This window comes from Mustela nigripes, chromosome 7 (genome assembly GCF_022355385.1).
Source record: "Mustela nigripes isolate SB6536 chromosome 7, MUSNIG.SB6536, whole genome shotgun sequence".
NCBI classification, from domain to species: Eukaryota; Metazoa; Chordata; class Mammalia; order Carnivora; family Mustelidae; genus Mustela; species Mustela nigripes.
The window spans coordinates 7,524,704-7,548,121 of record NC_081563.1 but is presented as its reverse complement, the minus strand read 5'-3'; the positions used below and the strand labels follow the sequence as shown (position 1 = coordinate 7,548,121).

Here is a 23,418-nt window from a genome sequence, read left to right as displayed (position 1 = left end):
TTTTGAATATCCAAGTGGCATTCAAATGTTTTCTCCCTGTAAAATACTCAGAACTGTATTTAAAAAGAAAGAGAAAACAGTATATGCTCCCCTTTATTTTTTTAAAAGATTGGTTTAATTATTTAAAGATTTTATTTATTTGAGAGAGAAAGAAGGCTAGAGAACACGAGCAGGGGGAGTGGCAGAAGGAGAGCCCGCTGCCCTGCTGAGCAGGGAGCCTGACGATTCAGGGCTCTGTCCCAAGACCCTGAGATCATGACCTGAATCGAAAGCAGACAGACACTTGACTGAGCCACTCAGGCGCCCCTTATTTATTTTAGAGAGAGAGAAAGTGAGCACATGTTGGGGTAGGGAGTGCAAAGGGAGAGGGAGAGAGAGAATCTGCATACTCTCCCCGCTGAGCATGGAGCCTGACACTGGGCTCAGTCCCACAACCCTGAGATCGTGACCTGAGGAGAAATCAAGAGCTGGATGCCTAACCAACTGAGCCACCCAGGTGCCCCATGTTCCCCCTTATGAATGCAAGTATAGTTCATCTTTCCAGAGAGAACATACTATAACAGTTTGTTCATTATCCTTCCATACCTCCTCCTTTGTCTCTCCTATATACATCCTTTTAAGTGTATACAGGGTTGAGGTGTTTTTAGATTGGGGGAGGTGGTTAATTGTATCGTATATGTTGTGTTGTTCTCCAGCTTGCTTTAGGCTTGCTTTTTATTTTACTTATTTTTTATTTAACTTCATTGCTTTATTGAAGATTAATATATATACAGGAAAAAAGTACATAAATGATATGGTAGAGCTCAATGAATTTTTACAAAATGTATAGATCTGTGTAGTTAACATCCACATTTAAACATAAAAATGAGCACTCCTTCCCTCCCTGTCATTTTTTTCACTCATCCTAAGATAACCAATTTTCAGGTGTCCTTTAAATCTCCTACTTGGTTGGCAGAAATGGCTGATCACAGTGAATGGTTGAGACTATGTAAGTTAGTATTACTGCTTTAATCACTATTTGGTTTAGGACCCCTTTATACGAATTTTTATTTATGTCAGTTATATCTAATGATATTTTTTGTGTTAGAAATTAAAACAAGATTTTAAAACACAAGAGCATACAAACACACATTTCATTCATTAGCTGTTGGAGTGATGAATCATTATATGTTCTATAACTTCAAAAGTCCATACACACTCCTGAGAGAATGAGAATTAAAACAACAATGCAGTGATGATTAGTATTATGTAAATAATTTGACTTCTTGTTTTTTTTTAAGGATCAAGGGATGCCCAGTGGTTTCCTCGGCCACATTTCAAGAGTTGCTTATTTATTTTGCGTGTAGCTTATTTGAACCTTTTCTTCGATGTCCCCACAGAGAACGTCAAGATGCAGACGGGCAAATGAAAGAACTTCAGGATCAGCTTGAAGCAGAGCAGTATTTCTCAGTAAGTTCCAGATACATTAATTTGAAAATGATCATCTTTGTAGAATTTAAACATTTTTTTTGCTGCAGAACTAGGAAGACTCTGGTCTTTAGAATAGATTCTTAAAGCAAACACCAGACAGGGATTTGGATAGGTTGTTTTGTACTACACAATTCATATAAAAAGAACAAGTGGGCAAATGACTATTGATAGCTTAACAGAAGCCTATTATCATTGCTAGAAAAATAGTTCTAAGTACATACTTTATGAAGTTGATTAAAAAATTCTTTTTTCCCCTAATAATTCTATTCAAGCTGATTTTTTTGAGTCACTTTTTTTATTAACATATAATAGGAAAAATGATTGCTTTTTTAAAAATGATTGCTTTTTGAGGTAGAATTTTCATAGTGAAAGAAAAATTGTCATTTTAATGTTTGTACTTTTTTAGATTGGTTTTAAAATAAGTAGTAATGTCCCCTGTGTTTCATTTAAGCTAACAAAATTTTTTTTGTCTAGACTAGTAATATCTTTTTGCCTCTTTATTGGTTCTTCCTGTCTGTGTCATTTAATGAGAAACCTCAATCTGATATCCAGTTGAAAATCTATCTTCTAAATTGTTATTGGAACTTTTATTAGTTAATTGGTTGATTTACCAGAAAGGCTCATTTACCATTAATTTGCTCAAGGGTCCAGCATTGCTCAGTGTTCAGGAACATATTTGTGTGTGTCCAACTTGACTTTGTCTGGATAGACTTTGAATTTAGAAATAAAATTGATGATGAAGATGATGGTGGTAGTGGTGGCAATGATATGTTTCTGTTCTGTTTTGTTATTTAGACCCTCTATAAAACACAGGTGAGGGAACTTAAAGAAGAATGTGAAGAAAAGACCAAACTTTGTAAAGAATTACAACAGAAGAAACAGGACTTACAGGAGGAAAGGTAAAGCTAAGATCCTTATATCTTTTGTTCATAGTCATATTCTCTTCTAGAACATTGCCTACAATAGTGTAAGTAAGAATTTGTTGATGAAGTACAATTAGACAAAAACTTTGTCTTCCTAATGAAAACTGGACATTAAAATAATGTATCATTAAAACGTAGGGACTCCTTAGCTGCTCAACTGGAGATCACCTTGACCAAAGCAGATTCTGAGCAGCTGGCTCGTTCAATTGCTGAAGAACAATATTCTGATTTGGAAAAAGAGAAAATCATGAAGGAGCTTGAGATCAAAGAGATGATGGCTAGACACAAACAGGAACTCACTGAAAAAGATGCTACAATTGCATCTGTAAGTAAAATATCTAGTTTTTTTAAATTTTAATTAAATTACTTTATCGTCAGTCTTCCTTAAAAGCACCAGGGAAGGTACTACAGATGGAAATGAAAGATCTTAACATGCCGGCTATAGGATTTGGATCCAGTGAACATTAGCTTCTCATTGTTTGGCAGACAGAGGCTCAAAAAAGAACTACTTCCAGTGGGTCTACCTGTCGGTAAATTCAGAGTGAAAAAACTAAAGTAAAAGGGAAATACCAGACACAGAAACAGTATAAGCCTTTTTCTTCTTGTTAAACAAAGCTTATTTGAAAAGAATCTTGAAACTATCATGAAGGTACTCCTATGCAGGTTGAAAAAAATTGTAATGAAAATTTCAAAGAGAAGTAAAGTATCATGTAGTTGAATCTGTTATTAAATTGCTATAGTGGATAAAAAGTGTGGTATTAGAACAATGATATTTAATCCCGTTCAGTGGAAATGAGTAGGGAGGCCAGAACCAGATTCTTGCACATACAGGAATGTGATATATGGTTGTGGTGGTAATAGACACGTTGCTGGGAAAGGATTTAGTTGTAATAAATGATTTGGGATGACTTTCTTTTTAAAGGGAAAGGAATACAGTTAGATCCTTACCTTTTACAACATAACAAAAATAAATTCTAGCTATCATAGTATATGTGCTGCCGAAGCGAGCACAAATTCTAGCTATCATAAAGATCTCAATGTAAAAGAAAAATTTTAAACAATTAGAATGAAATCTAAAACTTACTATAGCAGAAGACAACAAACAAGTTAGAGAGAGAAGATATTTGTAATGTATTCATGAAACAAGGGCTAGTATCAGGAGCGCGTGCGGCACTCCTCTAAGCTCACGAAGAAAAAGTTAAACAATATGGGAGAAAAATGAGCCAAAAGAGGAAACCCTAAAAATAAAAGCAGATGCTTAACCTAACTACTATTTAGGAAAGGCTGGATAAAATAGCTTTGAAATAACACTTCATACTCATTATAATGGCAAAATTAAGTATCTCACTAATTTCAAGTGTTTGAAAGACATGTGGAAACTGACATTCTTATTTACCACTATGGAGAGTGTAAATGTAGGTGGCATAGTATAGTAAGGGGTATGGCAATTTTAAATATTTATTATTTAAGTATTTTAAATATTCAAAATATGAAAGTTTAAATGTTTGCATAATCTAAAGAAAGTCTATGTTATGATAAATATGCTGGAGAAATTTAGGCAGTTTTCATAGCAGCATAAATGTTTGTAATAGCAAAAAGTCAAATGTCTTTTGAATTTTGGTGCTCCCCCTCTGTGCAGGGGGGAGCACTAAAGGGAGAGAGAGGAGAAGCAGGCTCCCCACTGAGCAGGGAGCCCAGTGCAGGGCTCCATTCCAGGATCCTGGGATCCTGTCCTAAGCCAAAGGCACACACTTAATAACCATTTGAGCCACCCAGGTGCCCCAAAGTGAAGTTTATTGAATGATCGCAAATTAGTAGTACAAAGCTCCCAAACAGGGAGGGGACCGAGAGGGTTGCTCTTAAGGATATGTGGAAGTTTATTTTCTTATTTCATTTCTTTTAAAAGATTTTATTCATTGGGTGCCTGGGTGACTTAGTCATTAAGCATCTGCCTTCAGCCCAGGTCATGATCCCAGAGTTCTGGAATTGAGCCCCCATTGTGCTCCCTTCTCCGCAGGAAGCCTGTTTTCCCTCTACCAATTCCCCTGCTTATGTTCCTTCTCTCACTGTATCTCTCTCTGCCAAAAAAATAAATAAATAAAATCTTTAAAAAAAAAAAAAAGGATTTTATGTATTTATGTGAGAGAGGGAAGAAGAGAGCGAGAGAACACAAACTGCGGGAGGGGCAGAGGGAGAGGGAGAAGCAGGCTCCTTGCCAAGCAAAGCCAGACGTTGGGGGTCAATCCCAGGACCCTGAGATCTTAACCTAAGCTGAAGGTAGATGCTTACGTGGCTGTGCCAACCAGGTGCCTCCAAAATTCCAGTGTCTTTTCAACAGACGAATACACAGACAGATGAAACGAGGTAGACGGGGGAAGGACTGTCTCAGGTAGAATGAATTACGGTCCTTATATGCCCGCAGTTTGATTAATACAATGTCCAGTGAAAGCAGGTACAGGAAGATACAGTGTGATCATGGACAATTTATAATCACACAAAACCACACTCTTTATTGTTTTATGTGTTTGTTAGAAAAGTGTATAGTCATGGGTGGGAAGGATGAATACATAATTCATAATACAGTTTCTTTTGGATGGGAAAGAAGAGTAGGAGTAGGACTTGTGATAATAATAAACAAGGATGTCAGCTTCTTTAGTAAAATTTTATTTTGTTTTAAAATATTCTGACTTGGAACACTGAAAAAATAAATAAATAAATAAAATATTCTGAAAGAAATACTACCATTTTAAAATTTGTTTGGGGCGCCTGGGTGGCTTAGTGTGTTACGCCTCTGCCTTTGGCTCAGGTCAGGATCCCAGGGTCCTGGGATCGAGACCCATGTCAGGCTCCTTACTCAGCAGGGAGCCTGCTTCTCCCTCTCCCTCTGTCTGCTGCTCCACCTGCTTGTGCTCGCTCTCTCTCTTTCTCTCTCTCTCTGTCAGATAACTGTAAATAAAATTTTTTAAAAAACCCCTAAAATATGTTTATTCTGGATGATGAAATACAGTGCTTTGTTATAATGTTTGTTTTTAGTTTATTAAGTGTTTTTCTCATTAAAAATGCTGCTAAGGGGGCACCTGGGTGGCTCAGTTGGTTAAGCAACCGCCTTTGGCTCAGGTCATGGTCCCGGAGTCCCGGGATCGAGTCCGGCATCAGGCTCCCAGCTCCCTGGGGAGTCTGCTTCTCCCTCTGACCTTCTCGCCTCTCATGTTCTCTCTCACTGTCTCTCAAATAAATAAATAAAAATATTTTTTAAAAAAATGCTGCTAAGGCTTTTTGAGAGAAGGAGCAGGTTTTGGCTTCCTGGGGTGCTCTTGAGGTCTGATGGTTAGCAAAATTCTCTTCAGTGAAGTTCCATAATGTTCCACAAAGCCACAAAGTGTAGAGATAGATGTACTTAGAAAAATAAGAGTTTTAGCATCATTCGAGTCTATTTTTATTTTGAATGATTGCTTTATAACTTAGATATTTTGAATTGGGTTATAATTTTTTTTCCACTTTCATTTTTTAGCTTGAAGAAACAAACAGGACACTAACTAGTGATGTTGCCAATCTTGCAAATGAGAAAGAAGAATTAAATAACAAATTAAAAGATGCCCAAGAACGTATGTATTAACAAAGACTAAAGTTGATTTTAAATTTGCCTAATGTTTTCTCATTGCTGTAGTTATTAATATAATCTTGACATTTTCCCGTGTTTCAGAGCTGTCACGGCTGAAAGATGAGGAGATCAGCGCAGCCGCTATTAAAGCACAGTTTGAGAAGCAGCTGCTCACAGAGCGAACGCTCAAAACTCAAGTAGGTGTGACACACCGTAAAGAGGATTTTGAAATCTAGTTCCTCTCCCTCTGCAGATTGGCTGTAGTGGTCATTGAGTGTATCGGTATTTTCACCTGGTTGCACGCAGCTAGATTTGGCTGACATTGTCCAGTTCAGTGTTTACTTCAAGTTTCTGTAATTTTTCCATGTGAAATCACATTCCCTCTTAATTTTTTATTGTCACCTGGTAAATTTATTTCCCTTTAAGAAATAACTGAGTGAACATTTGCTGACAGCCTAAGAAAGCGTTAGTCCGAAAAGGCACCTTTGGCTCTTGAACCATCCTTCTGCCAGTTCTATGGCTGCGTATGTACAGCACGAATCTTTGTGGGTCCCAGATGCTCAGTTCTCTGGTTGGACATACTCTGTTTTACTAATATGATGCCAATGCAAAATTTTCTTCCTCCAGAATAGAAGTGGATCTGCCTAGCAGAAGTCTGTCTTGAAACTAAAAACTTAAAGCTGTAGAAAGTGACATCAGATCCAACCTGTAAACATTTTAAATTACATTTCTCAGAAAACATGAGAGTGAAAAACTAACATAATTTGGAAGAAGATAAAGAATAACGAAGGGAATATGTTCTTTAATATAGACAGTATTTCCCCTTGCCCCATGTGTATAGGGAAAGAGATTATTAGTGGTCATATAACTTGCTGTTGGTGAATTACCAAGAACCATCAGTACAATTTATTTTATTTGATTACCTATTTATTTTTATGTTTTTAAGGCTGTGAATAAGTTGGCTGAGATCATGAATCGAAAAGAACCTGTCAAGCGTGGTAGCGACACAGACGTGCGGAGAAAAGAGAAAGAGAACAGAAAGCTACATATGGAGCTTAAATCTGAACGGGAAAAGCTGACTCAGCAGATGATCAAGTATCAGAAAGAACTGAACGAAATGCAGGCTGTAAGAATACTTTTTGAACTCTACGTTGAAGACTTCTTTTAAGAAGCACAAGTATTTTAAGTATTTTATTGTATTGGTTATAGAACATTTCTATTACGTCATAATTGTTACTGAATTAAAATTATGAGGTATATGGTATCCAATTAATTTAACATAATTTAATCTCTTGTAGCAAATAGCCGAAGAGAGCCAGATCCGAATTGAACTGCAGATGACACTGGACAGTAAAGATAGTGACATTGAGCAGCTGCGGTCACAGCTCCAAGCATTGCATATTGGTCTGGATAGTTCCAGTATAGGCAGTGGACCAGGGGATGCTGAGGCAGATGATGGATTTCCAGGTAGAGGTTTATTTTCACCTCTTACGTTATTTTTTATTGAAAAACTTTGTCTTAAATATAAAGCAGTTGATTGTGTTAAGTCCTGAGAGTGACTGCTCCTGAGAAAAATGTTTGTCATTTCTTTAAGAAAAAAGCATACTCCTTGGGATGGGCTTCAGACAACAATTTAAACTTACATTATATATTGATATTTGACAAAAATTCTTGTGAAAAAAATGCAAAAGAAAATTCCACATATTTACTTACTTAAATTAACTCTTTATGTATTATAGGTAGCTCTTTTTTCAAATATTCATTTTATTTTCTCTTAACTTGTTTCCGCATTCTTACTTCCTTTCCTTTTATGTTGGGTGTTTAGTTCATATCACTCAATCACGCACTATGGAATCCATGTCATTCACCTACCAACGTTCCTCTACTTCTCTCAATATTGCCACTAAGCCTTCCAGTTCTCATATGCTTCTTGACTCTGATTCTGATTCAGAAGAAGAATCTTTGCCTTACTTACCTATTTCATCGGAACCTAACGGTACAGGTGATATCCTGAAAAATTTTCACCTTTGAGGTTTTCCCCGCTACCCTTAGTTTCAGTCCCTTTTTTTTTTTTTTCCTTTGTAACATTAACTAATATTCACTAACTCTAACAAATTGTTCTGGTCTCAGTTAAAAAGAAAATGCTGCATGAACAAAGAAGTTTTAAAGGTATTGTCATACGGCATTGCTGTTATGTTTGATAGACTTATTTTGTCGACTTTATATCATTTAAGAGCATTTGGTTTTATTGCCTGCGTCATCCATTTTTAGCCACCGAGAAATTCTTTCTGAAGTTTCATGTTAAGAGTGACAGCACAGAAAACACCACGTAGACTGAGAGGTGGATGTAGGTTTTCATTGTTTTAGCTACATTGTGTTAGGCCTTAAAAGAGAGTTTAAGACACTTTGACCCAGTCTTTGCCCTAAAAGGACTTAGAGTTTTAAATGAAGAAACTAGATGGAAAACATATAAAATCTCTATTTAACACGAAGTTCATGTAAGTACAAACCACGTTTAATGTAAATGCCACAGGAAATTAGTGTATGAGCAGTTGAATATAAGGTAAAATGTAGTCTCTTACTAACTGAATGCAAAGGGAAATAGCTGTATTTACCTTGTTGTCACATTGCCCAGGCATATGTACTCATTGTTACAGATCATCTGATTTGGTCCCTTAAGCTGGTATAGGACCATATCCAGACAGGTACACTATATAGACTGTTTTTAATGACAGCATTTCTGTTCACAGAGTCTGGAAGGTTGTTAATGTGAGAGTATAGGTTCTGGAGTCTGGTGCATCCCTGTGCGGCCTTCCTGTGGGATTGTAAGAATTCAAGAAAATGGATGTTAAGCATCCAGCACAGTCCAATACGTGACTATCAGAATAACCTCCAGAAATACTTATTGCCCCTAATTATTCCATTAAATGGTACTGATCACATGCCACTGGAACAAATTCTGAGGATTCAGGCAATTTCCTTTGTTGAACTAGAATTTTACTGATTTTGCCGTTTTGGAATTTAGAAATGTTTTTAGTTATATTGCTATTCACTAGCCAGATTTGATTGGTAATTTACACAATTTTATTTCACTTTATTTTAGCCATTTAAAACGTCCACTTTCTCTGATCATGTAATTACTCACTTAAAACGTTTTCTCTTTGAAGAAGATACATATGCATTATATCAATAAATAGGCCTCTTCCAAAGGAAAAATAAAGAATTCTAATATAGGTGCACTAGTGAGAATAGAGAATTGCTTCTCTTTCTTGTACCTTTTCTGCTCAACTTTGCAGATGCATGGATTTAGTCAGCAGGGAGCATTTGACTTTATAAGCTATAGAACATATATTTTCAATGTGCTTAACCTGGATTTTGTTTGGCATTTCATAACTTGCTTATACTCATCCTGCAGCCTTATTACAGCCTTGATAACGTATAGTGATAAATTCTGAAAGGCATATTTGATTTGTTCTGTGACTTTTATATTAAAATTTTATTGCGCATTTTCTTAGAATTGCTAAATTTATCCTCATATCTTCTGCTTATTTATAGAATCAAGACTAGAAGGATGGCTTTCATTACCTGTACGAAACAACACTAAGAAATTTGGATGGGTTAAAAAGGTAATTGGTACTTTTGAATGTGGTTCTTTTATTTTGCTTTGGGTTTGTCCGTAGCCATTTCACATTTGTAGTTGTAAGATATACATTTAACTAGAACTTTTAGACACATAAAACTTTGTACTTCCTGATTTGGAATGATGTGATTTTGTATATCTTCGTGAAGAAACAAACAAACAAACAACCTTTCATCATCATAATAATAAAACAGGTTTTGGTGGTAGGAAAACAAAAGTCGGTTGGCCTTGGTGTTCTGCTGTTTCATTGGGAAAACAACTCTGGGTATGACAGGAAGCCCTAATAATTTCTTTTCCTCTGTTACTATGATTTACTGATATTGTGATGTTCATTTTTGGTAAATGTCTTAGTCTGTTCAGGCTGCTAAAACAAAACAGACTGGTTAGTGTATGAACAATAGAAATTTATTTCTCACAGTTTGGGGCCTGGAAGTTAGGATCAGGGTGCCAAATGGTTGGATTCTGGTGAGCCCTCTTTTACATGGCAGACTTCGTGCCATGTTCTCACATGGGGGACGGGGCTAGGGATCTCTCTGGACCCCTTTATAAGGGCACTAATCCCAGGGAGGTCTCTCCTCTCATGGCCTATTCATTCACCTGCCAAAGGCCCTTCCCGCTAACACCATCTCATTAGGTATTAGGGTTTTACATTAAAATCTGGGGGACACAGACATTTCAAACCATAGCAGTAAGGTTACCTGTGTTACTGGATTGAAGATAAGTCAGTCCAAGATACATTTGAATTCATTTCCTTTTCAATTTGCTTATTGAATATGTATGCCAACTAAATTTATTATTATTTTAAGGAAGACTTTCCTAAGAGTATATTGAGAACTTCTGAGTTATTTAACTTAAGTATTTTATATAATTTTTATTGCTGTAGAATTTGTTTTCAAAGAAAATAAATAAATAAGATCTATATTAATTTTAGTCATTAATTCCTTCCCTCCCTCTCTTTAACAGTATGTGATTGTAAGCAGTAAGAAGATTCTTTTCTATGACAGTGAACAAGATAAAGAACAATCTAATCCTTACATGGTTTTAGATATAGAGTAAGTGTTTTTATTAGAATATTTAGAACCTTTCTCTTTTAAAGCATAAGAGAATTATGTGACCTTTTTTTTTTTGTCAAATTAGTGCTATTTATTACTCACTGTAGTATGTAGATAGGTAAACTCATATGGCTTGTACTGTACTGTTGTTACATTTTCTTGTATTTGCTTCATAGAGATGGAAGTCTGGGATATAGAGTTAGCTAAAACATCTATATTTTATCGGTCTTTAATATGTTTTCTCTGAAACTAACTAGAAAATTTCTGATTTCCTGGAAATACTCAGAATCTCAAGGAATGATTGAATTAAAAGAACCAGTGTATCCTCTGACCTTCTAACATGGGTCAAAGTCATTGCTTTTAACTTCTTACCTCTTACCTAAGTATAGGGTAACTAATGTAATTTGATCCTTTGGTAATATTTTATTCCTTTATTAAAAATCTTTTATAGCAAATTATTTCATGTCCGACCAGTTACACAGACAGATGTATATAGAGCAGATGCTAAAGAAATTCCCAGGATATTTCAGGTAAATAACTTTATTTTGTTTTTGGTTAGTTGAATTTATTTTGGATTTTTTTTTTCACCTTTAGACCGACATTCTTGGTGTGATAAAGACATATCAAATTTCTTTATTCCTGGGCCTTCTTTAGATTATCTTTCAATTTTAGTCCCATTTAAAGGTCATTTGGGGCGCCTAGGTCGCTCAGTTGGTTAAGCAACTGCCTTCGGCTCAGGTCACGATCCTGGAGTTCTGGGATCGAGTCCCTTGTCAGGCTCCCTGCTCAGTGGGAAGTCTGCTTCTCCAGCTGACCTCTCTCCTCTCATGCTCTCTCTCTCATTCTCTCTCTCTCTGTCAAATAAATAAAATCTTTTTAAAAAAAAATTGCTAAAACATAGCTATTATGGAGAAAATAAGTAGGCATGTTTTTTTCTGATATGTGAGCCAAGTGACCATCTTGATTAGACAGAACCTACTAATGTTTGAACATCAAATGCATTTTCTTCTCATTGAATGTTTTAGGCTAATATTATTTTATTGACACTGTAAGAATTGTTACTACTTAAAAAATAATTTCTGTTGACAATCATTCATTATTTTTTTTTGCTTTCTATAGATTCTGTATGCCAATGAAGGAGAAAGTAAGAAGGAACAAGAATTTCCAGTGGAGCCAGTGGGAGAAAAATCAAACTATATTTGCCATAAAGGACATGAATTTATTCCTACTCTCTATCATTTCCCAACCAACTGTGAGGCTTGTATGAAGCCATTGTGGCATATGTTTAAACCTCCTCCTGCTTTAGAGTGCCGGCGCTGCCATATTAAATGTCATAAAGATCACATGGACAAAAAGGAAGAGATCATAGCGCCTTGCAAAGGTAAATAATAAATTACTTGCTTCATCATTTATGTTCAGATGAATTTAGACATACTAATTTTTTTTCAAATATTTCTTTATAGTTTATTATGATATCTCAACGGCAAAGAACCTGTTGTTGTTAGCAAATTCTACAGAAGAGCAGCAGAAATGGGTTAGTCGGTTGGTGAAAAAGATCCCTAAAAAGCCTCCAGCTCCAGACCCTTTTGCACGGTCATCTCCTCGAACTTCGATGAAGATACAACAAAACCAGTCTATTAGACGGCCAAGTCGACAGCTTGCCCCTAACAAACCAAGGTAATAAATCAAAATGTGGTTAAAAATTTGTGTCTTTTTTAGTATTTTGCTATTTGTGTTCAGCTACAAACTTTACTAATTGTAGTGTTCCTTTGCTCGGGATGTCAGTGATCCATGGAATACCAGATGTTTGAAACTGTTTCAGTGTGTATGTCTCATTCATTGATTTAGTTGACTGTAGTACAGGTTTGTTTACTAAGTCACACATATATATTAAATTCAACCAAAAATATATAAAGGTTCATTTTTGTCATCTCTAAGTATATAAACATAATATTTTAAGATTTTAGAAGCACACTGACTATTGTAATGGTTTAGTAGACAGTGTGTACACAGACCTGTAAGCATCAGGTGCACACGTTGTGTTTAGTATTGCAAACCTGTTCACCTCTTTTATGTTAGATGACTTGGTACACAGGACCGAAATCTTAAGTCTTAATTCACATCTACAAGTTTAGAATAAGACTTGCTTCTGACTTGTAGCAACAGAGATCAATCGTAAAAATGCAGATATTAACTGCATTCCTTGTGGACATTCCTTGTATTTGAGGCAGAGTTGGGATGAGGGAGTGAATTCCAAGATAATGGTGAATGCACAGAATGTTTTGGTGGAACTATTTTCATATGGCTACATTACAGTCCTTTCATTCTTGATGCAGAATAACCCTTTCTTGGCTTACTAGCTACTGTGGCATGTGTAACTATTGCTATTCACTGAAATGACCATGAAGATTTGGTTAGTTAGCTAAAGGGTAAAATCTGTACGATCAGGTATCTAATTTCAGGTATCCTTTTTGTTCCCTAACACAGGACCTTCAGTATATGAATAATGATGTGCATTGGCTGTATTATCAGAAATCTTTTCATTCTAACCACAAACATCTAATATGAAACTTTTCTTGAAACTATTATCTCAAGGAAATAATTTAGAATGACAAAGGTAGAATTGCTGTTTCAGCAGTGAGAATGTTGAATTTTTCTGTGAGGTATGAGAAAACTAAATACTATAAAATTAGTGACTATATGATAGTAATTAAGCTGAAGAAACTCAATACAGAGACACTGAAGGTCATTCCATGTGCCATGCGCAAAACATCTAAAAATTAAGTTTTTGTTTTTAATATTGTGGAACTATTAATGCATAGGCGTTATGCTATTGAAATAGTTTATACTGTCTAGTGGTGTACAGCTTCCAGAGTGCTTCCGTAATCTGTTCTCTCATTCAACTTCCTGCATATTCTGTCATTTAGTTTTTAAAATATTCCTGTAGAGCAGAATAGATAGGTATTATTATCTTTTCTTTTTGATTGATACTCGAGAAGGGCAAATAATTTCAGATTCAGGACTATAAGAACTCCAGTCCTTTCATATATTTTACTCTTTGTTACTGTTTGATAAATTAATGATTTCACTACCTGCGATAACACATAGAATTCATTAATGAAGCAGATTTCAGACTGAGGCATGTTTTCAGTTACATAACAGTTTTCATGGTCACTGACTTATAAATACTTGGTTATTCCCTTCTTCTCCACTTTGGCATTTTGGTCTAGTTAGAGGCACATTTACTTTTTATTTCTGTTGCTTTTTGTTTTTAGTTCTGGCCCTGCCCTTCGAATCATTCTTCATTGATTTTTTAATACATTTTGCATAGCAACAGTAAGTAATAGGGATTTCTTTCTCTCACAACTTTGCATGTAGATAAAACTAATACCAAAACTGACTATAAAATGTATAGGGCATTTTTGTGAACATTTTTTGTCTAATATACTCTGAAATTTTAAGCATAAAGATGGACACATTTAAGATGCAATTTTGTATCTTATTATGTGTCTGCAGCGTTATATCCATTGTCTTTAATATCTGTGACTCCATTGCTTCATTAACTTCCAAAATTGTATCTGTCTCTGTCTTATATGAATCACCCTAAAGTTTGCATTTCATTTTGGGTGTCACATTTTAAGAGTAGTATGCACAAATTGGAGGATATACAGATGAGAATAACAGAGGGAGTAATGGATCATTTGAAAGTGTTACATGTGGAATAAGTGAAGGAATTAAGGATATTTAACTTCTGAAGAAATTGTTTAGAAGGATGGGAGATGGTAAACAGCCGTAAAGATTTAGGGGACTTTTCTGTAGATGATGTATTAGAACAAGAACCAATCAGAGAAACACATTTCTAACTCAGCAAGGGAAAAGTATTGGGCAGTCAGATACTTCCAAAATTGGAAGACTTGGTTTGCTCTAGAATAGTAGATGCCCTGTCACCAACAGTGTTAGTACCTGATTCAGGCGACTGCTTGGTGATACTGGGAAAGAGCGCCCTCCTCAGTCTGTCATGTGTAGGTCATCTGACAGTGAGCCAGCACAGCTCTGGAGCACAGCTCTGGAGGGGAGCAAGCATTGGACCTGATGGCCTTTGATGTTCCACTAATTTATAACATTCCAGTAGACAGGTAGAGCTGTGAAAGGATCCTTCGGGAACACCTAGGAAACAGCTGGTTGATATCAGCCATAATTTAATTTCTAGCTCTTTGTATAATCTAGCTTTGGTTGAACTAACTCGCATGCTGTCTTTCTTAAGACAAATGTTTGACTTTGTTAGACATTATCAAAATCATCAAATGTATTTGTATATGCACTAAAACATAATACCTATAAATAATCATCTGATTTTTTAAAACTTTTCCTCAGTGTTTGTCTTTGTTAATGACTACACCATTACATTTTTTTTCTTTTCACTTTTGTGACATTCCTGGTTCTGATTCTCCTTTTAACTCTTTGCAGCAATCCCCTTTTTCTGTAGGGAAGTGATAGTTAAATAAGTGTTAGCTACTATGTATGCCAGGCACTCATCTGTGAGCTTTAAGTGTACTAAATTATTTATCCTCATAACCACCCTGTGATTTTTAGCTCTTCATGTCTTCATTTAACAGATATGGAGACTAAGGCATAGAAGCACCATGTGTTTGAGATCACACACCAAATAAGCAACAAAGCTGTGAGTTCAGATCTAGATAGTCTAGTTCTAGCCTCTGCAACCCCAGCCGTAATCCTGCACTGCCTCACGGTGATAGGAGTAGAAATGAGTTAATTGACAGCTTATAAAACATATGTGTAGAAATCCTATTCCAAAGGTGTGTTTTCTTGGTAATTTTGAATTTAAAAAAAAAAATGCTGGAAAGGCAGAAAATTTGTGAATATAATGTTGATTTGTGATAAAGATAGTTTGGAGAGATCCTTAGTCTGTTCCAAAGTGGGACACAGAATGCTGGTCTTTGCTGAGGGCATTTCTCTTTAATTATTTTTCTTTTAAAGGTCTTCTTTAAAATGCAGTATTTAAGCCACACAGAAAAGTATAAAGCAAAAATGCAGTAAATGCTCATTTGCCCAGTTTTAAGAAATAAAGCATTGCCAACACAGTTAAACTTTAAGGGTGAGAGGAGCTCTTATCATTATTTTATTTATGGGGGGTGGGGGTTGGGCAGAGGGAGAGAGAATCTTAAGCAGGTTTCACACCCAACACAAGGCTTGATCTCGTGACCCTGAGATCATGACCTAAGTTGAAATCTAGAGTAGGATGCTCAACCAACTGCGCCACCCAGGTGCTCATGTTATTATTTCAGTTTTGTTCTTTTCCATTTATAAATATAGGAAGCTAACAGACTAATTATTTGGATAAGAATGAAAAAGCTGTATGCAATTGGAAGTGTCAAAAATAAATCCGTTAAGTGTCATAGAAGAAAATAGGTGAATATGGATCTGATTTTGGATTGGGGAGCTTCGTGTGTGTTTGTGTGTGTGTGTGTGTGTGTGTGTGTGTGTAATTTGCAATGTGTATGAGAAAGATGGGTTATATCTCTCTATATAGAGTTCTTATATAAATCATTTATATGATTGCCTCTTCCCAATATAAAAAGCAGTGAGGAACATGCCAGCATTACTATAAATATGGAAAAATGGTCAACTTGATTATTTTTTTTTTTTATTTTTTTTAAGATTTTATTTATTTATTTGACAGAGATACAGCAAGAGAGGGAACACAAACCGGGGGAGTCGGAGAGGGAGAAGCAGGCTTCCCGCAGAGCAGAGAGCCCAATGCGGGGTTCCATCCCAGGACCCTGAGATCATGAGCTGAGCTGAAGGCAGGGGCTTAACCCACTGAGCCACCCAGGTGCCCTGGTCAACTTGATTATTAAGCAAAGCTGTTAAAATAAAAGTAAAATGTAAAACCTGCCAAACTGGTAAGATTAATGCTGGTATCGGCGGCATGTAAAGAAACAGGCAGTGTCACGTACTTTTAGCAGAACTCAAAGTTCTAATGCTCCTTTCCAAGCAGTCTTTGGCAGTAAGTTTCACAGGCCTGCAGTGTGTACCCACTGATCAATAAATAGAGGAGATAGAAAATCAAACAGATAGTGTTATGGTACTTTTTAAAATGTTATTTATAATAGAAGCATGAGTGAGTGTTACAGGGGAACAAACGAAAACATGGAGAATTCTGCCTGAGGGCATCAAGCTAGCTCACCAAAAAGGGAGGTTCAGTAATTTTCCAGGCAAAGAAATATGGGAAAAGACAATGGTGGGCCAAATGTTATGTGCAGAGGTACTGAGTTGCCAGAATTACTTCCGTGTTATGTGTTTGTAACATTGTATTGGGTTAGAGTGGGGAGAGGGTAATGACAGGGAACGGCAGAAGATGTCCCTGGAGAGAAAGCGTTGAACCAGATTGAAAAGGACCCAGTACACTGTGCTGTGGGAGTTTTTATTTTGTTCTTCGGATAGAAGTCTTTCAGCAAGAGATTGGTGTGTGTTGCCTTAATGAGCTCCTTCACTAATGTACTGAAACCAAGTCCGAGAAAGCTTTCTCATGTTGGAATGAGAATTAGATGGCTGACTGGCAAGGGCTGAGGGAGCTTTAAGGAAGACTCTCAGGCATTGTGCTAGTGACCAGACTTCTAGAATTTGAAGACTGTGACATGGGTGCACACTTCACAAACACTTCCAAGGTTTCGGAAGGGTAGGAAATGCAGATTTTTCAAAATTGGGGCTTAAACATCCAGGATGGCTGACTGATTTCCATGTCCCTTCACTACAACTTACTGTCTGTGTAAGCCTAGAAAAATGCGAAGTGTGTTTAAATGAGTAATTTATATCTTTGTGCATTTTCTCAAATATTCTACATTCAGCACATTTTGAAATAGAGTAATTTGATTTGGTTTATTTCTTTTCATTTAGGGTAACCATCTATCAACATACTCTGTCAGTTTATTTACTCTGTCAGATTACCAAAGTCAACCAGATGCATTAGAATTCACTTCCAATTTTTTATTAAAAAATGTAGATACTTGGGGCTCCCTGGGTGACTCCGTCAGTTTAACGCCTTCCTTTGGCTCAGGTCATGATCCCAGGGTTCTGGGGTGGAGCCCCACATGCTGGGAGCCTGCTTCTCCCTCTCCCTCTGCCTCTTCCCCTGCTTATGCTCTCTCTCTATCAAATAAATAAATAAAAATCTTTTTTTAAAAATGCAGTTACTTGCCTCCCATTGCCCCTTCAGTCCAGTTATATCAGAATCTCTTGGGATAATGCCTGGAATATACATTATAAGTAGCATTGAGTAAACAACATAAAGTTTAAGAAGCAACTTATTTTTTAAAAGATTTTATTTATTTGGGAGACAGAGAGAGAAAGAGATAGAGGAAGGGCAGAGGGAGAAAGAGAAGCAGACTTCCCGCTGACCAGGGAGCTCAGTGCAGGACTCAATCCCAGAACTACAGGATCAAGAGTCGAGCCAAAGGTAGACGCTTAACTGACTGAGCCACCCAGGTGCCCTAAGAACTGACTTTAAGGTTGAGGTCACAAATGAGATTTGGGGAACCAAATGAGTTCCTTGGCATAAGTTGATTCATGAACCTCACAGTTAAAACAATTAAAAAGTTAACCTATTTTTTAAAATAAAGATGATAGCAATATTAGATGTTTGGATTGGAAAGAAAAAAACACATACACCCCTGCTCTAAGTCCACTTTATTCAGCCAAGATAAGCTGGTAATAATGCTTATATACCTGTGGTTTTTCTCTTCAGTTGTGGTTTTTCACGGAGAACATCACTGTTGGCCCTCTGAGCATATGGTGTCCAGTTAGAATTGAGAAGCCTGCATTCTTAGTATTAGTCCCTCTTTAAACTGGGACTCGTGGTACTGTTCTAGAAAAATGTGAGCTGGCCATCTGGTTCCTTTTGCAAAGGGAGTGTTGACAAATGTTGAGCTTTGGTACAAATCAAAGTGGGCATCAGGATGGTTACATCTTCATTTGGGCCCAGTGGGGAAAAGCTCGTTTCTTACCTCAAATATTACCTGTCTTCAGGTCTCTGGTATTCTAGAAATCAGACCTGGCTAATGTTATATGCACTCACATAAAAAGGGAAAGAAGATCTCCTGTGTGCTACCATCTTAATTTTGGCTATGTTGTTTTTGATGAAGGGAGAGTTAAAATCTTCACAGCACAAAGTGATTTCTAGATATCCTATTAAGCTGCCATTTTTAAAGAGTGCTAGAATGTGAATTTGCAAACCTCCTATTGCAGATTGCTTGATTTGGCATTTAAAGACTGGGATTGGTCATTTGATGATGTTGATGGTGGTGATGATGATGACGATGTTTTTGATTTCTGAAGAAATAAATGGGGTAAATCAAAAAATGAAAAATGAGTTAGTATTTCCAAGTAGTGCATGTGATTTGCCCTTGGGTTTTCATTGTTTTTGACTAGTCTTGAAATTTTGTTAAGTTGTTTTTAATAGTATGTATTTGAAAAGTAGTTTTCAGGAAAGTTTCTAACCGAAATTTTCATGTTAAGTTGTAAAAGTGAAATGCTATGTTCAGAATCTTTGTTGGCTATATATTTTCAATACAGTTGGAATTACAATTTTTAATCTTAGGAATGAAACATGTACAAATAACAAAAGAAGCTAATTCTGGTACTTTCTATTCATTCCAAAGAAGCATATTCAGAGAAGTAAAATTTACAATGTTTTCAAGTTCCTACAACTGTGTCAGTTTGTGAACATAGCATGAGATTGGGATTCGTTCCTCCCCCTATCCCTCTCTCCTTCCCTCCTCCTTCCTTCTCTCTAACGTGCAAGAATTGAACCGTAAACACTTTGTAAGTCTAATAAGTGCTGTGAAATACTGGTTTTGATTTGGCTTTTCTTTGTGATGCCATGAGATGTTTGCTTTCCGACAAGTTGATGTTACTGTTGCTGAAGAATGCTGCTGATGTGCTGTGAAAGTTCTTGTGCTTGTAAAATACATAAATAGTTTGGTTAACCATGACTAAAGGAGATCTGAAGGAAAATCGAACCTCATGGTCAAACCTTTTATACAAAATGGATTTAAAAGAAGTAATGTCTATCTTAACCTAAGTAAGCATATTGCAAAAATAAACTTAAATTATGTATTATTGGGATGTATTTATAACCAAGATGTATAGAGCATTTTTACTACAACAGTGTGTTTGTTTCCATTTTACAGATTTTTTTAAAATGTGGCTAAGAGTCTAACAGTCAAGTAGAACCTGGTCCATAAGCCCACTGTTCTTTGAGCTCTATGAGGCAGCTAGTTAATTTCCAAGTCAGACTTACATGCACTTGAGTTACTCAGGAATGTATTATCTAACCCTAAGAGCCGGTTAACCTTATTAAAACCTGTGTGGTCATGTTTGTAGAAAATATAGGAAAATAAGAATATAATTGCATGTACCTGAAAATTAGAAAAGTAATATAGTAAATAGGTTTATGCATGATTTAGGTGTTAAAAGTGTAGGAGTTGGAAGACTACATAGTTTAATTATATAAATGGAATGTTTTTTCAAAGAATTTAACAATCTCTTAAATTATTTTACTGTGTCAACTAACTTTGTTTTTCCTTTCCTTTTTCTAGCTAGCTGCCTTCTATGAATGCAGTCATTATTCAAGGAGATCATATTCTTCCAGTTAAAACAAGACTGAAATATGATGGCCCAAAATTTCTTAAAAAGCTATATTTTCCTGAGAGACTGATATTCACATATACACATACATACATACATATATATACATATATATATATATTTCCCTTTATTCCTACAATATAAATTATAAATCTTGGAGATTTTCTGGGCTCCGTTGGAGCAGCAAGTTGAACCAACAATGATTGGTTAATAGAATAAGAATATTATATACAACTCTTCCAAACTTGTTCCATAACGCTCTCTTGGCAGTCACTCACACTACATTGCACAAAAGGATTGAGAAGAGTTAAAGATGAAAGAAATCATCTTTTCAGCATCAGCAGAGAGATTTCACCAGCACATTTACCAGAAGAGTCTGGGAATGGATTCCACTACAGTGATTGAGACTGCATCTTTTAAGAAGTGACCATTAGACTGTGTGTGTGCATATATATGTGTGTGTCTCTGTACATGTATATGTACACACACACACACACAGATATATATAGTACTGTAATACTGCAAGAGGGTTCTTCAAATGCCCCATTTTATTTTTTATACACATAAATCAGATATCATAACTTCCTGCAGTTGCAACTATGCACTTGTATAAAGCCATAATGTTGGAGTTTGTATCACTTATTTGTGTATACCCCGTGGAAGCTGCATGTTCATGTTTAAGCAGTTACTGTAACAGGCAGTTTGATGTTAATTGTATCAATTTCCTAATGCTTCATGATAGGCAACTTTTCCCATTTTGAATGCCTTAATTTAATTTTTTTTAAAGTCTCACCCTTTTCTGTATTTTGAAAAAAAGTGTTTACCGGCTCTTAGGATGCAAATTCGTGTTGCAAAAGAAAAAATAGTGCACTATTTTTACATGTAATAGTTATCAATGTCAGCCTATTTTGATTGTATAACAGATTTTTTTTTTTGAGTATTGGTGATAGAAACAATAATGGATACTATTGGAACTAATATATCTTTTATGTATATCTATTAATTCATCCCAGTCTTCATACAGACCTCAGTATTAGTGTGTGGCTATGAATTGTTTTCTTTGCTTTGAATTTGCTGGCTACCCTAGATGTGTTTTTATTTCTAGTAGAGCCATTAGTGACTGTTTTTACATTTTCACACTCAAGATTCTAAGATTATCTCAAATATAAAGAAAACTAAGACATACTGTAGATATATTTTAAATATTTAAATGTGATCCCTCAAACACATAACTGTGTAATGGCAATATTTCAGGATTGGGTTAAGAAAACTGGTGACGGGAAGAAGTAGCCTCAGAGGCTCCTGATTTTTATTTTTTTAAAGGATGTTAAAGTTGATAGGTTATGCAGGACCACTTCTGCTAGATCTCTCATTATCCCAGAAAAATGTGTTTTATACTGCTACAGTATGCATTAATGTTAAACATCAAGTTGAAAAAAATTATGTAGTCTTTTATCGGTCTCTTTATACACACACACATATAGGGTTTGGTGTGATGCTGAAATATGTCATCTAATAAACCAATGAAGGAAGTAGACACTTTTCATTGATTCCCTCTGGGATCAGTGTAGAAATGTTTAAAGAGTTAGACCCCCAAAATATAGATACTGTTGTGGAAACTGAAGAGTGGCCTTTGGCCTACTGATGTACTAAAACTGAATTTTGTTATTCTGTCATTATCCCGCCTGCACTCTTCCATGCTGTCTGTGCTAAGACCAGAGACGCATGCCATTTCCCTCACAGGGATGTTCTGCAGTTCTGGTTTGGGGGCACAGCTTTTTTTTTTTTTTTTTTAAAGTAAGATTTTAAAATGAAAAATATATAAAATTTATATAGAATAAATATTTCCATTCATTAGACTTGTTAAAAGGAGACTGAATTAATATTTTATATAAAGATTTTGTTACACTATGGGAGGTTCTATCATATTATTCTGAATTGGAGAGTATATATATATATATATATATATTTTTAATAAACTTTATTAAGGTGAAATAATTTGAAGTTTACACATGAGTAATTGAAATATTTGAGTAAAAATGGCAAAAGTTAAATTTTGAATGCTGTATATATTAGAGAATATGGAGAATCATGGTGTGATGCAACTCTACAAGGAAAACTAATGTGAAGTTTTTTGGGGAAAAAAAGGTATTCAAGGAGGTGAAAAAAATCTCTCCCATGGAGATTCTTCACATTATATGGTTTAACACAAGGGTTTGTTTATAAGGTTGTTTCTCCAGCTAATGGAAATGCGCCTAATAAAAATTCTGATCTCTTGGGTAAGAATTTGCTTTTTACCCTGTTCCTGGTTTCATGTACATACATGAATGCATACATCCATCCAAATGTTCTCTTCCCAACACTCATTAAATATAATATTAACTTGGTTTAACAACCTGATTTTGTGCCACCTTCTCTTTTTCTTGAGGTTCCAAAGGTTCCCAGATAGAGACCAAAAGTTGCTTGCTTCTTCACACCTGATTTCTCCTAGAGCCATAAATACCTCCTATTGATAACTAAGAAGTAGTGAATACTGGGATTTTCTTCGTTGGATTTTTTTACTTTTGTTTAGTGGGGATAGCGAAACAGAAGTAGAAGGAAAACTGGTGCCGGTATTACTGTTAAAAATTAATGTATAGTGAATTTTTGAAAAGTATTAAAATATGCTATCTAGAAGCAAGATTTTAAAAAAAATCTATCTGAAATTTTTAAATGCCTTTAGCTAACTAAAGGATACCAAGAAATCTAAAATAAGGTTAGTGTTTTTAAAACTAACCTAGGCTAGAGTCACAAATCTGGCTCTGAAGAAGGATATCTTTTGTATCAGTTTATCTGTAGATCCTCCAAAAGAAATACTCTGGGTTGCCAAACCACAATTTAAGAAGTTTTGCTGCTGTTGTTAATCTATTCTTACAGGATTCTCATGGTAAAAGAGAGAAACTTAGATACTCTATTACCTTATTGAAACATGCTTTAAATAACATGTTTAATATTCTATGAGAGCAAGTCACTTCTGAGTTTCTCAGTCTGTGTCGACCCTGCTACTGACTCACGACTTCTCCCCTG

At 35.7% G+C, this 23,418-nt stretch overlaps 1 protein-coding gene across 1 annotated transcript in view; it reads left to right on the top strand.

Annotated features, from left to right (window-relative positions):
• ROCK2 (Rho associated coiled-coil containing protein kinase 2) overlaps positions 1–21,422 on the top strand; it is a 141,702-nt gene extending 120,280 nt beyond the window's left edge. Inside the window, exons 21-33 of the mRNA XM_059405159.1 lie at positions 1,380–1,449; positions 2,266–2,369; positions 2,532–2,718; positions 5,905–5,998; positions 6,097–6,191; positions 6,941–7,120; positions 7,293–7,461; positions 9,550–9,620; positions 10,598–10,686; positions 11,138–11,216; positions 11,806–12,067; positions 12,150–12,363; positions 20,304–21,422. Coding sequence (XP_059261142.1) covers positions 1,380–1,449; positions 2,266–2,369; positions 2,532–2,718; positions 5,905–5,998; positions 6,097–6,191; positions 6,941–7,120; positions 7,293–7,461; positions 9,550–9,620; positions 10,598–10,686; positions 11,138–11,216; positions 11,806–12,067; positions 12,150–12,363; positions 20,304–20,307 — 1,618 coding nt within the window. The 3' untranslated portion in view covers positions 20,308–21,422. The remainder of the gene's footprint in view (positions 1–1,379; positions 1,450–2,265; positions 2,370–2,531; positions 2,719–5,904; positions 5,999–6,096; positions 6,192–6,940; positions 7,121–7,292; positions 7,462–9,549; positions 9,621–10,597; positions 10,687–11,137; positions 11,217–11,805; positions 12,068–12,149; positions 12,364–20,303) is intronic.
• The last annotated feature ends 1,996 nt before the right edge of the window (positions 21,423–23,418 follow it).